Source organism: Castor canadensis, chromosome 5 (assembly GCF_047511655.1).
Source record: "Castor canadensis chromosome 5, mCasCan1.hap1v2, whole genome shotgun sequence".
Classification (NCBI taxonomy): domain Eukaryota; kingdom Metazoa; phylum Chordata; class Mammalia; order Rodentia; family Castoridae; genus Castor; species Castor canadensis.
Window position 1 is genome coordinate 140,645,163 of NC_133390.1, and position 17,881 is coordinate 140,663,043.

The following is a 17,881-nucleotide window of genomic DNA, read 5'->3' on the forward strand; positions in this document are numbered from 1 at the left end:
GCTCATAGAAACTTGCATATAATGGACCCTTAAATAGTCATTGAGCTGGAGGTTTAGGCCAGCAGATGGGCTCTCAGCATAAAGGATGTCAAAGGGTGTTTCTGCACAAAGAATCTGTATGTTCAAAGGACTTTAGATGTCTTGTGCTGCAAAGAGGTCATTCTACATTTCCTGCCCCCTATCTTTTGGATTTCCTATATGTTTCTTAATGATTACACATTAATATATCTCTTGCTTCCGTTGATATTATGTACATCTGAGTATGTTTACATTAGACTAAAAATTACTGTTTAGTACTCAGTTCTTCCCAGAGCAAAAGTTCCCCAAAACAATTATAGTTGGTTTGCAAATTATTAAATCTAGTAAGATCTAATGTATCTTCAGCAGCCAATTTGTTGTGTTTGTTTCAATAGGCAACCTACTAAATTTCCAAGCAATCTATGTCTTAAAAAAGCCTTGTACGTAGCCTGAATTATAGTAGTATCTGGAGCTTTTAAAAGTAAAGTCCCACCCACTCTCCATGAACATTTTATCTGTCCAGCTGGGCACATACAGTTGGGCATATCATTTCTAACATAGTTTTGGAACTTACTGCTGGCCTGCATTTCAAGCTTTCTGGAAACTGATTTGTACACATACGCATGGTACTTGGTGCCAGAGAATTTTTGGATGGGGCAAAGCATCCGGGTGGCTTCCTTGGGGAGTTAGTGCCACTTTGGAGAAGTGCCCAGCTAGGGTCTCTGCCAGCAGATCATTTTCCTGCAGGGGAACGTTCTTTCTCAGCTGGCGCAGTGTCTTTAAGGAGAAAGCAAAGCTGACTATTCAGCCTCCTCCGGCTCGCTCTGAGACTGCAAACAGGCAGCTAATTTGGCAGGATACAGAAGCTTTCACAGCTTCTTGAAAGTGCTCAAAGCAAAATTAGATTCATTCCAAGTTCATTTCAGTCTTGAAAATAAAAGAATTTTTTGCTGGCACATTAGCCTCCTCTGAGACTAACCAGTGGTGAGCCTATTTAAATGGATAAATTTGAGTAGTTACATCTGAAAAGAAGCACCTAGGTTTCAGATCTGGTCAGATCCACAGTGTCTGAAGTCAGGATCAGACCTGTATTTGATAGGCCACCCAAGGAGTCTCCACCCAAGGTGGAGCTTATTTGGCAGTAAGTATGGCTAACACATACCTTGGTGGCCATGGGAGGCTCCCAAGCCTGAAGATGGTTTGAATTTATCATTGATGAGGGGAAGAGGGCAGAGGAGTGATAAGTAGCTTTAATTTAATGTGTTCACCATGGGAAATTTAGAAATCACAAAAAAGCAGAGAATATGTCCCTATGTATTCTAACCTATACCTATGAATGTTCTACGATCCCACTGTGCATTTCTCTCTTTCCCTCTGTATATCTTTTACCAAGATCGGTTCATAATGGACTTGTGAGTTTCTTACATTTAATATTATTTCCTTTTATAACTTTTATATCATGTTACTATTCATATTATCTATTTTATGGATATTTCATCTTATTGACTTATTTTCTGTTGGTGTATATTTTGTTGTTTAGTTTCTAGCTATCACAAGCTATCGGGGTGATAGATTTGTAGCTAAATCTTTGTACTTTTCCATGATGACATTCTCAAGGGACAAAAAAAGTAGAGGTGGAATTTCTAGGTCAGAGAGTATAAACTTTTAAAGTTCTTGATGCATACTCACTAATTAATCTATATAACGCTTGTATATATCACCAACATTCCCACTGAGAGTTTCTGTTCGCCCCGCCCCCCACCCGGTTGTAAAGGGATATTATTGGATTCTTCAGTATGTTAGTGTAAGTACACGCTCCTAGAGGCAGTTCTAGGCCTTGTTCCCAGGAAACAGAATGGAGGATCCCTGCAGCAGTGACTGTCTTTAAAAGTATACCCTGGATGTCCTGGTTATAACCCATGATTCATCAAGCATCTAATTCTTCTGTGTTGAGCCATGTGCTGTCCTAGAGTGCTGTGTGGGGTTAGCTCCAGCATTCCTGGCATTTTGTGATTAAGAATGGCAGTGGAATTGTGGAATGTAAACCTGGAAGGAACTAGACTCTGAATGGGGAGTTCTAGGAGTTAGATGCAAAAGGCCCAAGGCACAAAGATGGTAGTGATACATCTCACTTTCCTATAAGCTGACCACATTTGAAAGCAATTTTGTTTTCTATCCTATTGCCCATTCCTTCCCTGTTTCTTCCTTATCACCCCCTCCTCACTCTCTCCTTTTCTCCCCCCTCCTTTCCTCCAGTTTAGTGCCCTTCGATAACCAGAGAATGCATTCATCATATTAGGGAGAGAGTGAGAAGACATTAATTACAGGTTACGTCCTTCCTTGTTTTGTGTCTTAGCTTCACTGTTGATGACTGTGGGTTTGCAGAAAACAAACACAGAATCTAGCTTGTCATTCACTAAGTGCCAGCTCAGTACCTTGAGCCTAACTGCCATCTAGTAAATGTGAACCTAGAGTAATTCAGTTTCCCCTCTTTGTAGCAATATTGAGTGGGCTTTAGAAACAGAATATGGTTGCAGCTGGAAATTTTCTCAACATGATTTTTCCCTTTCAAGCAGGTGCCCTGCTAGCTACACTTTTCTTTCCTCATCTGGCTCACTTCCTCCTATTTTGTAAATTGTCTTATCCTTTTCTTTTTTTTCCCTCACTGACCTGGAACATGAAAGTTTTATACAGGTTGTTGGCAATATCTTTGTTTCTGGTAATTTGGTGGTTAGTCTGTGTTTGAGTTAATGGTTATTTACTGTGTTTGTCTCTGATGGTTTATTTTGTTCGGTCTTACCATTTTTCTTGTTTAGTTTGCTACAATGTTGGTTTCTTCTCCACTTTCTGGTCTCAGCTGTGTCTCTTTTTTTATGGACTATTTACTAACTTTACAATTGCTATAGATTGTCTTAAATAGCTTGTTAAGATACACAGACTTAGGGAACTTGTGATAACAGTAACTAAAAGAAGCTGCCTTTATCCATTAATGGAGATTAGTGTTAATTACTGACTTTGCAGGTTTTCTTTTCTTTTTTTTTTTTTTTTTTTTTTTTTTCCTGTACTGGAGTATTTTTCCACTGCAGGCCACTTTAAAAGATAAACCCCATGTGTTTTATGTTTTCAAAGTAGGCAGAAAGATAAACTGTTCAATTCAAAGAACAAGTTCTCTTTACTTGGTTACTTTAGCTTGTCTGAGTAAGAGGTGCATTTGTGCCTCATTCTATAATTCATAGAGCTGAGTTGTAAAGCTCACTGAACGAATGAGACTTTACCTAGTGAAATGGAATGGTTGTTGTAGGCACTGGTGGAAGATAGTAGATTTCTTCCTATTCCTACCTGGCAATATGATTTTCCTTTGAAGTAACCTGTTATATTAACATGATTTATATGACACATGTTACTTGTTAACTCACTTGATTATATTATGTTGCTGATTCCCTCAAGAGCTTCAGTTGTCTGTATCCATTCTTGCTTCTTCCTCCTGGAACCCTTGTCCAGGTATCCAGCTCTTCACATGGCAAAATTCTCCATAATCACCAAGGTCTCAGTTTAAATGTCACTTCATCAAAGAGAGTTTACCAACCCCAATCCAAATTTCATCTCTTTGGCTATTCACCCACAGTGTGCTCTCTCCTTCCTTGTTAACCCTTTAAATGATTGATGGTAACTGTGCCTGTTGATACAACTATGTCTGTTCTCCATTTATGTAGTTAGTGATAGGTGAAAGGATCTGGCTTTCTTAACACTGATCCCACTTTTAAGTAGGTATTTGAGGAACAATTGCTGACTGAGTATTTCTGAGTGTGAATTGTTCCCTAATGAAGCACTTCCATCCCCACCCCACTTTTTTTTTTAATCAGCGACCACAATTCTTTGAGTAGCTATTCCCTAACTCAGTAAAATCAAATGCTTAGTCAACAAACCCTATATCTTATGGCCTACTGAGGTTAATTACCATTATTATTGGAAATAAATAAAAAAGAACCAAAGATTGTTATAAGCAAAACTGAAGTGAAACATTTGCTATAATCAGAGTGAATTTTAAAAAATGAGGTAGTTTCTTTTATTATAAAATGACATGCTTATTACAAAAAAATTAAAACACTCATAAATAAATAATCACAAGTGTTCATAATTCTTCACCAAGAAATAGTCATTAGTGGACTGGTTATATTTACTTATATGTTAAAGTATATACAGTGAAATTTTTTTTCTTTTATTCATATGTGCATCAAATGTTTGGGTCATTTCTTCCCCCCTTCCCCCCACCTCTTCCCTTACCTACCCTGCCCCCTCCCTCTGCCCCCTACCCCCTTGCTACCAGGCAGAAACTATTTTGCCCTTATCTCTAATTTTGTTGAAGAGAGAGTATAAGCACTAATAGGAAGGACCAAGGGTTTTTGCTAGTTGAGATAAGGATAGCTATACAGGGAGTTGACGCATATTGCTTTCCTGTACCCTGTGTGTTACCTTCTAAATTAATTCTTCTCGAACTAACCTTTTCTCTAGTATGTTAGATATTGTAATCATACATTATACAGAGTACTTAAAAATTTGAGGTCACAGTATATGAACAGTTCTGCCTTCTACTTTTTCTATTAACATTGTATTGTGAGATTTTCTCCAGGCCATTGAACATGATTCTTCATTGTATGTTTATATCATAGTTTACTTAACTTGCCAAATCATTAAGGACACTTCAGACTATTTCATTTTTTTCCATCTAAATTGTAGATAACATTGCAATTAATCATCTAATATAAATCTTTGCCTGCTTTGGTATTTTGTCAGGTAAATCCATACCCAAAATTCTTTATTTGATGGCAGCTATTGCATAAATTAAAGCAACAGGAAAAGAATGAAGAGAAAAATGTCAGGGAGAGAAATACGGAGAAGAGTGAGTGGGCTGTTGGGTTGGAGACCTGAAAAGAAAAAGTATGAGAGTGACAACAGGCCTCTTGGGTACAGAACACTCCTGGCTTGCTTTCAGCTCTATCTAAGGTACTGAGACATAGAAGCACACATTTTGTGCAGTTTCTGGTTGTGTGTGTTAGGATAGGGTCTTTTGTGGGGTGGTAGCAAAGGCGTAGAAATGAGTAAAGCAGACTTGTAAAGCTCTTCACTTCTGTGATGTACTGTACAGCACTTGGCACTGCTTTATGTCTTTAGATTTCCCTTCTCTGCGCTCTTTTCCTTCTGCCTGAAAATGCACACAGCATTTTTTCTTTTCCTTTTTCTTTTCTCTCCCCTCTCCTCCCCTCCCTTCCATCCCCTCTCCTTTTCACTAACCTCTTCTTGGGCCACTCAGTATAGGTCCCACCAGACTCTTTGTTTAAGAATGGTCTAATGTGTATCTCCAACAATATGAGATTGTATTCATAAACCATTATGCATCTATATTATAGAATTTCATGGTACTGAACTATGTTGTACAATATAGTTAATGGTTTGGAGAGTGTATTATGAGGTTCCAGGAGTGTACTTATGAGAAAATGATTACTAAGTGGACATTATTGTGTGCATATGTATGGCTGTGAAGACTACAGTCTTACATGGGGTGGAGCAATCATGGTGTAGGACTGAGTTTATTTATACATGTTTTCTAAATTTTCTGTAGTGAATTATTCTCAGCACAAGGGGATGAGAGTATTGAAAGTATTATTTCTTCAGACAAAGAGAGGCCTGCATTGTCTGTACCTTCTCCTCCTCCCAGTTTGCTGAGTCTGTGAGTCAGTGGCTCAGGCCACTGTAATCATGGGTTGAACAGCTACTGTGTGTGTTGCAGTTGGCTCTCAGAATACACTCTTGGCCAAAGTATGGAGGAGTCTCTGTTCTCAAGGAGCCCTGGTGGAGGGGAAGATAGCCCCCACCCTCTATGACCTATAAGACTGGTGGTCTTGACCCTCAGCTGCCTCTGAGGCCTGGTTGCTTTTCTATATCACCTCTCCCCTGTTTTTGTCCTCTCTCTCATGGTTGTCTTGCTGAGCTCCCAGTCTGCCACAGTCATGTCTCCTGGTGCCCCCATATTGGCGCTAGATGTAGCCTAGTGGTTCCTCCTTTCCTTTGTATGCCTCTCTGCTGGATGACTCCATCTCTCTCCACCTCTTTCCTGGCTTTATTCTTTTTCATAGCATCTCTCACATAATAAATTACTTATTTATTACTTAGCTATCCCCTGCACTAGATAGAAAGTTTATGAGGACAGAGACTTGGTTTCTTTTGCTGACTCTACAGTGCCTAGATCAACACCTGGCTCATGAATGGCATGTTGACAAGTGAATTGATGAGTGAGTGGACCACTGGTTACTGAGTGTCATGCCCAGAACTGAGACAGAATATTGCATAGGGTAGTGGAAGAGAAGCTTGCCAGGAAGTTGCCCTGAGAATGTCAGCTTGACCTGTGACCTTCTGCTTAGAGTCCAACTTCCTGGTTTTATCACTTCATCTTATTTAAGCAATGGGAAGATCGGGCTTGGTACTGCTTCCTTTGTATAGTTCTCATTTGTCTTCCTTCTCTGTTTTACTTCCACCAGTTTTTTCCCCTACTTAGTACACTGTGCTCATCATAATTCTGTCCACTTTTCAGGGCCCAGCTCTGCCAACATCTCTTCTGCAGGCCTCCTCTCAGCCCTGTGGTTGTAAAGGATCCCCTCTGCCCATCTCCTTGCTGGGATCATCACATTCTGTGTATCTGTGCATGTCATGTTTTCTTTTACTCATGACTCACTCTCTTAACAGTGTTGAAAGGTACTTTGTCCATTCTCTCTGTCCACTGAGCCAAGTCTCTCCCTTCTGTATCCCACTGGAATGTTCTAAACTGAGAATGTCTCCTGAGGAGGAGCCAGTGATTTCATCAGTCCTGAGATTCCTGAGTCCTCCTTCAAGCTTCTCCCAGACCACCCTTCATCTGCCCTGTGGAGCACTGCTCATCTACTCCCTTGCATCTGTCCCATTCTTTGCCTCTCTTTATGGTTGTCATCTCCTCCCTTTCCAGATATTTCCTCTAAAGTCTTTTACCATCTTTCTTAGTCCTGGTGATTTGGTATAGATAACTTATCCTACAATCTAGTTATTTAGGTGGTACACATATTTTTAGCCTAGGGACTTTGATTTTCTACTTCTTCCTTTAATTCCTCATTTAATTCGCTATTCATTATCTAATGAAATCTTCTTAGCCATCTTCCTTTTTAATCCATTTTGTCAAGCGGTGCCTTTTGATGGGTGAATTAAGTCCATTAACATTAAGTGTTAGTACTGATAGGTATGTGGTGATTCCTGTCATTTAGTTGTCTTAGTTGTTTGAAGGTTTGATTGTGTGTACCTAAGTTGAGGTTAATCTCTACTTTCTTGCTTTTTCTTTTCCTGTAATTTGGTGCTACCTGTCCTTTCATGGTTAAGTTGGGTTTTACTTTCTGTGTGCAGAATCCCTTGCAGAATCTTTTGTAGTGGTGGCTTTTTGGTCACATATTGTTTTAGTTTCTGCTTATCATGGAAGACTTTTATTGCTCCATCTATTTTGAATGATAGTTTTGCTGGGTAGAGTATCCTGGGGTTGAAGTTATTTTCATTCAATGCCCGGAAGATCTCACCCCCCGCTCTTCTTGCTTTTAATGTTTCTGTTGAGAAGTCTCCTATGGTTTTGATGGGTTTACCTTTGTATGTTACTTGTTTTTTCTCTTGTATAGCCTTCAATATTCTTTCCCTAGTTTCTGAACTTGTTGTTTTAATGATGATATGTCAGGGGGTAGTTCTGTTTTGATCTGGTCAGTTTGGTGTCCTGGAGGCCTCTTGCTTCTGTATGGGAATATCTTTCTCTAGATTTGGGAAATTTTCTGTTATTATTTTGTTGAATATATTACGCATTCCCTTCGCTTGCACCTCTTCTCCTTCTTCAAAGCCCATGATTCTCAAGTTTGGTCTTTTGATGGAGTCGGTGAGTTCTTGCATTTTCTTTTCACAGGTCTTGAGTTGTTTAATTAATAGTTCTTTGGTTTTTCCTTTAATTACCATATCATCTTCGAGTTCTGAGATTCTGTCTTCTGTTTGTTCTATTCTGCTGGATTGGCCTTCCGTTTTGTTTTGCAGTTCTGTTTCTTTCTTTTTTCTGAGGTTTTCCATATCCTGGCTGGTTTCCTCTTTAATGTTGTCTATTTTTGTCCTGAGTTCATTTATCTCTTTATTAATCATGTTCTTTGTTTCACCTTGGTGTTATATAGTGCTTCTATGGTTTCCTTTATTCTTTTGCTTTTTCAAATTCTCTATTTTTGTTGTCTTGGAATTTCTTGAGTGTCTCCTGTATATGTTGGTTGACCCTATCCAGTATCATCTCTATAAAATTCTCATTGAGTACCTGTAGTATGTGTTCTTTTCAGTTATTCTTGTGGGCTTCATTGGGTCCTTTGGCATAGTTTATCTTCATTTTGTTGGAGTCTGGATCTGAGTATCTGTTGTCTTCATTTCCCTCTGGTTCCTGTACTAATTTTTTGCTGTGGGGAAACTGGTTTCCCTGTTTTTTCTGTCTTCCCATCATTGTCCTTGGTGTTGTTACTGTCCCTGTACTGTGTGCAATTAAGTATTTTCTGGCTTATAATAATAGCACTAGTGATATTTAGAATGGAAGCGTGAGAGGGGATGGAAAGCAAAGAAGTTAAAGAAAAGGGAAAAACAAATAATCAAGTAAAAAAAAACAAAGCAAAGAAACAAACAAAAAAGTTTCAAAGATATAAACAGGGAGACAGTATACTAATCAACTGTAAGCTGAAAAGGCATTAGAGAGACAGAGAGAGGATTGAAAATAAAAAATAAAAAGAATAAAGATAAGAATATAAATAAAAATAAGTAAATGAAAGAAAAAATATATATATAAAATAAAACAAAATAAAAGATAGAAAAAAAACCTCCAAGTTCAAATGCGATGAAGTTTCAGTCCTAATAATTTTGGTGTTCGTCCCTGAGCCTCCAGTCCTGGAGATGGTGCCTCAGATGTTGTTCTGTAGTTGTCTCATCAAAGGGGAAACATAAAGTAGAACAAAACTGCACACACACACAGACACACAAAAAACAACAAAAAAATACATAGTGTCCCAAGTTCAAATGCAATACAGTTTCAGTAAGTTTTTCAGCATGCAGCTGTAGTTTGGTTGTTCTCTCATCAAAGGTAGGGAGAGAGAAAAAAAAGAGTCTGGAGACAGGTCTGTGAATGGCTATCTGCATCTGTGGCTTGTCTGCCCGTTGCTGTCAGCCTGCTGTTGCTGGAGGTGTTATTTATGCAGATCTCTGGGGTGAGCTTAGCACTCATCTGGCCCTGCAGGCTTTGTTTACTCAGAGTTCTCCTGTGCACGAGCCACTGCTACAAGCTTTCCCATTTCCAAGCACACTGGGGTAGGTGACACTGCACCCGCTTTCTCAGGCCTGCATGTTTATTTACAGCTCACATGGGAAGTGGGTCTTCCCCCCCCTGCTGTGGAGTTTTCCTCCCACTGCCACTTTTACAAGCTTTCCCGCTCCTGATTGCTGGGTGTGTGCTGCCGCTCATGCCAGCCAAAGTGTTTATTTACAGCTCACATGGGAGGTGGGTCTTCCCCCGTCTCCTGTGGAGTTTTCCTCCCTCCACCACTCTCACAAACTTTCTGGCTCCTGGTTGCTGGGCACGCGCCCACACTCCCATCCTCTTCGGCCAGGCCCGGCTTGTTTATTTACAGTTCCAGGAGGGATTCTACTCCCCCGCCCCTTTCAGTGCTCAGGGCACCCCACCCTCTTTGCTACATGTCTTTATTGTTCTTTATTGTTCAGTTTCTCTTTTTTCCCCAGGTGGGGGTCAGTCTGTCCAGGGGGCTATGCTGATCTGGCCCAGGGTTGTCTGTGGGAGTACCATGTACCGCTTAGCTCACCTTGTCTGCGTCTTCCCAAGCCGTCTAGGCATGGGCGACTGGTGGCCTGGGGGCCCTCCTGGTTTCTCCGTTTAACGTGAAGTGGAGATTCTCTGCCCAGGATGAAGGTGTGGAGGGGTCAAAATTTTGCCTCTTCTCGGTGGTCTTGCCTGCAAGGTGTGTCTCCAGCATCTCTCCAAGATTTCACTTTAAGGAGGCATGCTTTCTGCCTCCTCCCTCTAGCCACTATCTTGGAATTTGTCTGGTTTTTTTTGTTTGTTTTTGGCAGTACTGGGGGTTAAACTCAGGGCCTCCCCTTTGCTAGCCAAGCTCTTTACCACTTGAATTATTCTGCCAGTCCTTTTTTGTATTGGTTATTTTTGAGATAGAGTATCCACTTTATGTCCAAGCCAGCCTGGACTGTGACTCTTACTTGTGCTTCCTCCCATAGTTTGATGGGGTCTTGCAAACTTTTTGGCTGAGCTAAACTGAGATCCTCTCTATCTCTGTCTCCAACGAATTAGGATTAGAGGCTTGAACCACTGTACCCATTCTGTGTTTTTTCTTTATCTTTTACAAAAGTGAAGTGTCCAATGTTAAATAACTGATAGCTGGTCTCACAATCATTGAAATTCATATTCAGACCTGCTGACTTGGCAATTATATTCCTTCTTCCCCCCATTTCTGTAACTTGACCAGAAACCTGAGGCTCATCTTTGACTCTTCCTTGCTCTTCACCACCCCTACCCAAACTCATCCAATTAGCTAGTTCCCTCAATTTGACCTTCTGTATGTCAAAAGATATCTTTATTTCTGCATCCAGTTATCTTGGATGCAGACTCCGTTGTCGCTTATTTAAGATATTACAGTGGCTTTCTACTTTATCTCCTGACTTCTCAGAATGCTCCTCTCCCATCTTGCCTGAAGAAAACCTCAAGTGTATGTGTTCTTCAGCAACCCCTTCTGAGACCTCTTTCTGTCACTGTTTAAAAATCTTTAATAGAACTTCCAAGGATCTTCACTGTTTGGCTTCCAGTGTCTTTTTGAGCTTCATGTCTTGCCACCTCTCTCACAATATGCCAAGATTTGGTTTTATTAAGCTTCTTTTGAGTTCTTGGACCATGTGAGAGAAAGAATAGCACAAGTTATACCTAGAATTAGGAAGCTTACCTTAATTCTAGACACTACCAAATTCTGGGACCGTACCTTCTCTATATGTGACACACCGATTATCGCAGACCACATCTCTCTCGCAGGCTGATGTATCCTCTTGCCTACCACATTTCCCAACACTGTGCTCAATAAAAGTAGGTGTTTAGTTAAAATGTTACATTAAGAATTATAACTCACATTTCATGACCTCCTTGAGACCGTGCAGCCTCTTAGCAAAAGTTTTGTAAGGGTTGAGAGTACAGGTTTGGTACCATACATGAATTGATGTCTTCCCTGTGACTGTATTGCATTCTGAGTGTTAAGCATAGAGCTTAACATGTTCTGAGCAATCTTTGTTTAATAGCTTTTCATCCAAATGTTCAACTCTTAATGTAGCATTTGCCTTATTGCTGTGTACATATGACGTAATCAAAGCAGTATCTACTAAAGGGAGCATTAAGCTGTTGTTCACATAAAATGAAAATTGAGACTAAAAACAATTCCATTGGTGAAATTTTCTGGTCTTAAAATACTTCATCCAGGAATACTTTTTGACTTTGTAAATATCTCTAGGAAGTCTAAACTTTATATGGAGTCTGAAAATATCAACTAGGAAACTTTCTCAGACTTCTGTTTGTTGTAAAACAAAAGGGAATGATCACATTTTAATTTTATTAAAGGCTTATACCTACTTAATGTAATGACATAGAACTGGTAAATGATTTTCTTGTATACTTTTGTGACTCATTCTCATGGATGGCAATGTCTATAAGGAAGTATGGATTATTTTCATTTGGCAGTAGGATAAACCTAAAATAACAAGTTTCAATGAAGGAGTTCCTATATGTATTTTGTATCACAAGCTTGAGCCCTACTTTAAAAATGAATCACTAGGGAGTATTTTGGAAGCAGGCTGTTATGGGTTCAAATCCTCAGTCCCCCACATATTATTCCTATGACCTTGGACAAATTGTTTGATATATCTAGGCTTTGGGTTCCTCATTTGTAAAATGGAGATACTGCTTGCTACCTGAAGAGTTTTCTAGGAGGACAGAGGGAGGCAAGGTGCAAATTAGCACAGAACCTGCCATATGATAGGTACTCTATTCTGCTTACAAAAACTGCCAGACATCTTACTCTCAATATTATCCCAAATTAAAGTGAAAAGAGATCCATTTGAAGTGTTTGTTAAATCATTGCAAAAGTAACTGTTGCACATTACTTGTGCAAATCTTGGATTTGCACATTATCCAAGGAAAACTACTGATACTGAATTTTTCCATATGAACTGCATCTTCCATCTACCACAGCAGGAAAGTATGTAAGGTTAGAAATTTCAATTCATGCTATTTAACTGGAATAGTGAACCCTGACAATAATTTTAATATTTGGGAAATTATCTTGAGTTATTAATATTTTAGGCAGTTTTAAAAATCCCCAACAATCTACCTCTCTTTATTTTACCAGAACTGTATAAATCTGTAAACAATCCCATTGCCTCTGTTAAGTCCCATATCATATAACTACTGATTACAAGAGGATCTTACTGAATCTCTGATCAGTATAATTACCTGGTAGTAAAAGTATGGCCTTGCAAAACACAACAGACCTAACTTTGGAGTGTTTGCTTCATGAAATTATTGGAAAATGTGATATCTATTTTTTAAAAAAACTGTTTGTGCATGGCTATTGTCTTTTAAATACCTTATTGCTTTTCTCCGGATGTTTCCTCCTGTTAAAGTTATTTTCTTAACTGATGTGTGTGCTCTCTCTTTCTCTCTACCTCCCTGGCAGTCTTGTCCCTATAAAAGGACCCATCTGTTTAAGGTAGAGATTCTTCCTTTTTATATTCTCATCAGTGACTAAGATGCATGGAATAGACATGACTATATTTAGAAATTGTGTTTAATTCTGCTTTTTAAATACAATGACATTTTGTTTTCCTTCAAGTCAAATCTGTTTTTTTCAGTCTGAGTTCAAGTACCACAAAATATGTCTAATTTCTAATCATAGTTATAGAGCAAAGAATGCATTTTAAACTTGCTAATACATGGTAATTAAAAATAATGCCTCAAAAACTGATGCTCCCTGTAATGTGTAATTCTATATACAGAGAGTGGGAGAAGCTTTCTCACAAAAATGACATATTTTCATTTAATTTTATTAGACTTGAATTTGAGAGGCAACAGCGTGAAGAACTGGAAAAATTAGAAAGTAAAAGGTAAGCCATGTGGGGTTCAAGTTTCAACACTACTGTAGCGTGAGGGTTTCTCTGTTAATATCCTGGATTGATTTCACCCATGCCTCTTTCATTTCTCTGTGTCTGTTATTTACATGTCTAATGCCTGTAGGTAATTTATTTTTAAATGGTTTAGTTTGCTTCATGTTTAAAATTTTAAAACAATACATCTTCAAATACTTGAGAAAAAGGGAGAATAAAGCCAACGAGCAGATTTAATATACCAAATATATGTTTAAATTTAACTCAAAATCATATCTTTTCTTTATAATATCCCTTGAGTTTTTAAAAAGTCAATAGACTCAGTGAAATAATTAATTAAAAAATCCAAAGAATTTTCCTTCCTTGTTAACTACCCCCACATATACCTTTTTCTTTTGTGGGGCTAAAGATCAAACCCAGTGCCTGTGCTTGCTAGGCAAGTGCTGCAAGCTCTACTACTCTAGTACTTGGCGGGAGTGGGGGGTGGGGGCTTGTTTGTTCAGTATTTTGATTTGTAATGAATTGGTTTGGTTTTGGTGTTTTGAGATAGGATCTGGCTTTGTAGTCCAGTCTGGTCAGGAAGTCAGGATCCTCCTGCTGAGTCACCACCCCTCTTTCCTTATGTCATTTGGCCACTTGTATTTTCCTAGTTGTACTTTCTTTGCTCACTTTTCTTTGGGATATGTATCTGTCAAGCTAATTGACTTGAAGAGTTGTTTATATGTTTTGAAATATCCTCTGTTTGATAAAACTATATTTTCTCCTTTTCTTTTCTCTGTCTCTCTCTCATCTCATGTTTAACAAGTCAAGAAGAGTGGACTAAGGATATCTATTGGAGTTGAAACTAAGGCCGTAGAGAATCTAAAAAACTAGACATTTATCTTCTAGAATCTGGAGTGTAAATGTCACAAATGAATTAATTTTGCTTCCAGTATCATACAGGATGGGAGTGGTGGGTTAGGAGATGGAGGCCATGTGTATCCTGTTACTCCATGTTCTTGCTTTGGAGTCCATTCCAACCCCAAACCCTTATTTAGCACCCAGTGAGAATCAATTGTATTTTGAGAGAAAACATAACATGTAACCCCTAGAATCATGAACATGTGTATTCTAATAAGGAATCCAGCTATTTTTGGTGTTATGCATTAATTAATATTCTGGGCAATCTGGTGACTACCATTTGTCCTAAAATATTCAGTAAGTGCTAACTAGCATGGAACAATGAATTGTCCATTATCTTGACTTTGATGTTCAACCCCCAATGAGTTGAAGACAGAATAAGCATTTTCATTTAATGTCATCTTGTAACTCAACTTCTGTTGAGTTTTACTCACTGGGCCGAATAAAATTATTCACATTTAAATTTAAATTGGACATGGTTCTTTCACTTTGAGCTCAAGGGGCTTTTTTAATTATATCATACATAACACATTATGATTCTAGGCTCCACAAAGAAATGATATCAGAGGCTACTTTAGGAGACTAGGCAGATGATATGTTGGACAGTTAACACATAAAAAAAAATTAAGCAGCATGTTCCTGAAAATTTGAAATGAAAGCACTTCTTCCTCTTTTATTGTAATGAAGGGTTTGGCTTTGTGTTGTGTGCATTTTCAGAACATTCTACATAGAGAAAAGTTACAATTTGAACAATGTGACCAAATAATGATGAGTATTTGCATTGCAGGAAACTTATCGAAGAAATGGAAGAAAGGCAGAGGTCAGACAAGGCAGAGCTGGAACGGATGCAGCAGGAGGTGGAGACTCAACGCAAAGAGACTGAAATTGTGCAGCGCCAGATCCGCAAGCAGGAAGAGAGCCTCAAACGCCGCAGCTTCCACATCGAGAACAAGCTCAAGGATTTGCTCGCCGAGAAGGAAAAGTTTCAAGAGGAGAGGATGAGAGAGCAGCAAGAAATCGAGCTACAGAAGAAGAGAAGAGAGGAAGGGAGCTTTCTCCGCATCAAAGAGGAACTCCAACAGCTCCAAGAACTCAATAGGAATGAACAGGTGGAGAAGATCCTGATATTCCAAGAGTTGGACCAGCTCCACAGGGAAAAAGATGAACAGTGCACCCAGCTGGAGCTAGAAAAAAGGAGACTGGACGAGCAAGAGAAGGAGCAGGTGCTGCTCCCGGCCCACAAGGAGGAGCAGCTTCGAGAGAAGGAGGAGATGGTCCTGCTGTTGCACGGTGGCGAAATTCAGTGTGCAGAGGAGGAGAAGAGGGAACTGGAAGGCATCTGGGAAACCCTCCTGCAGGCAAGGGAGTCCCAGGCTGGCAGCAACCATGATGGTGAGGAGCTGGAAAAGGCTCAGCTGCATTTCTTAGAGTTCAAGAGAAGGCAACTTGTCAAGCTGACAAACTTGGAGAAGGATCTGGTCCAGCAGAAAGACCTCCTGAGAAAAGAAATCCAAGAAGAGCAGAAAGCTCTTGAACATTTAAAATATGAAAATGATGAGGAATCTAGGTTATTGGCAACAAATGATGATGATGTTACAGATGTTGCCAGTGTGGTTCAAGATTTAGAGAAAATGAAGCTTGCAGAGTACAGGCTACAGTGTAAAGAACATCAGCTACAGTCCCTCCTGCAAAATCATTTGCCAGTTCTGCTGGAAGAAAAGCAGAGAGTGCTTGACATCCTTGACAGAGGCCCTCTGGGCTTACACAACACTGTTTATCAAGTAGAAAAAGAAATGAAAGAAAAAGAAGAGCAGCTCATACAGTACCAAGCCAGTGCGAGCCAGGTGGAGCATCTCCAAGCCACCTTTGAATTCACTACCAATGTGAAGCAACAGGGAGAGAAAGTGAGGGAAAAGGGAAAGGAAATTCTGGAATCTAAGGAGAAGCAGCAGAGAGAGGCACTGGAGCAGGCAGTGGACAAGCTGGAGAAAAGGCAATCTGTGCTGCAGAGGCACTCCACCTTGGGCCTGGAGATCCAAGAACAGAGGCAGAAATTTGCCATTCTCAATAGCAGCGGCAGCAAACAGCCAGGGCTCCCAGCTAGCCTGGAACCTGACCAAGAGGCCCTGGAGAAGGATCCGGAGAGGTGAGACAAGGGTAGGAGAGAGTAGCATACAGTAGGTGCCAAATGACTTTTCCTTTTCTGTCCTTCATGGTATGTTTCTTATTGTCTTTTTTTTTTTTTAAAGTGATTCTTTTAGCTTTTGTATTCTCTAATACATAAGTAAATGGTTATTTTTAAAATCAAACCTGAGAAAATACCCCTAAATATTTGTTCATTTTTATCTAGGATCCTTGTTTTAGAATTGTTGGCTTTAAAGTTGAAAAACACATAAAAACAATGTCATTACCCTATAGCTCACTGACCTGTGGAATGCATTTTAGTAATTTGATAAGTGCAAAGGATTGAGAAAGCTTTACTCTTAATTCCTTCTTCCTCCCTCTCTGTCCCTTTTCACTTCTTTTTTTCCCCTTTGGTCCCCTCCTCTCCCTTTCCATTCCACTTCTCTTATCCTCTCTCTTTCCCTCCTTTGTTCCCTCTCTCTTTTCCCTCTCTCCCTTTCTCTCCCTTCCTCCCTCCCCTTCATTTTTTCCCCGCCCCCCACCCTTCCTCACCAATGTCTTTACATTTTTTCCAAGTCCAGCCCTTGTTATAGCAGAACACTATCCCTGAAACTCATGTATTGCATGGAGTGCTCAGATCATTACAACCCAGGGAGAGCTTATGATTCAATATTTCTCCCACACCTATTCAGTCACAGTATTTGTGAAGAGGCCTCAATATTCTGTATTAAAAAACAGCTAACCAAACTAACAAACAAAACTCTTCAAATGATTCTGAACACAGTGGGATATTCAAGTATGCTTGGTGATATCCACATACCATTAGTGTGGAAAATAAAACAAGGAAACTAGCACTCTTTCCTTGGTAAGGAAAGAATATTTATCTTTCTGTGCCTGTTCCCTGCCACCATGCTTACCAGACAGTAGGTTCTCAAAATTAATAAATACATGCATTTGAGAATAAGCTGTTCTAGTAGCACTGTGGAGGCATGATGACTCCCAAATGGCTGAGAGCAGACCTTAATACCTGTCCCAGCCTTTTCCTACCTGGATGACCTTGAGCAAGATGTTTCATCTTTAGACTTTTATGTTCAAACCTGTTCAAAGGGATGGATGAGATCAAAGTCTATGCATTTTCTTTTAGCTCCATCCTTTGATCAATTAAGGTCTTAACTAAAGCCCAGATTCGGAGACCTGGAATACTGTCCTGTCCCACCCACAATATTTCTGAGGGGGCTTCAGCAGAAGTCCCATCTAGTGGCCTTGAAACCTCAGCTTGGCATTTGAAAGAGGCATGAAGTCAATTGCTGATTATAAGCCAAGACCTACTCAGAAGTGATCCTGTAGCCTTCACCCATCGTCTTTCCTGAGAAGGTCAAGATGACATCCTTATAAATGATGGACTTATACTTTGGATTATATGTGCAGTCACTCTCTAGTATTTCCTTCAGTCAAAACAGCAACAAAATAACAATCAAAAAACATAATGCTATTATTTCAAAGAAATAGGTCAGAGGTTTAAGAAGATTGCAGGTGTGTTATGTAAATGAAATTGCTGGACAAAGCTTCAGCCCCAGGAAATTTAAAGTAGTGG

At 39.5% G+C, this 17,881-nt stretch overlaps 1 protein-coding gene across 13 annotated transcripts in view; it reads left to right on the forward strand.

Moving 5' to 3' along the window:
• Kif16b (kinesin family member 16B) overlaps positions 1-17,881 on the forward strand; it is a 304,402-nt gene that overhangs the window by 177,207 nt on the left and 109,314 nt on the right. For 10 of the 13 annotated variants that reach the window (XM_074074285.1, XM_074074287.1, XM_074074288.1 and 7 more), the window contains 3 exons: positions 12,837-12,869; positions 13,210-13,263; positions 14,951-16,309. In XM_074074285.1, coding sequence (XP_073930386.1) covers positions 12,837-12,869; positions 13,210-13,263; positions 14,951-16,309 — 1,446 coding nt within the window. The remainder of the gene's footprint in view (positions 1-12,836; positions 12,870-13,209; positions 13,264-14,950; positions 16,310-17,881) is intronic. The other 3 variants (XM_074074289.1, XM_020159514.2, XM_074074292.1) reach the window with 1 other exon arrangement.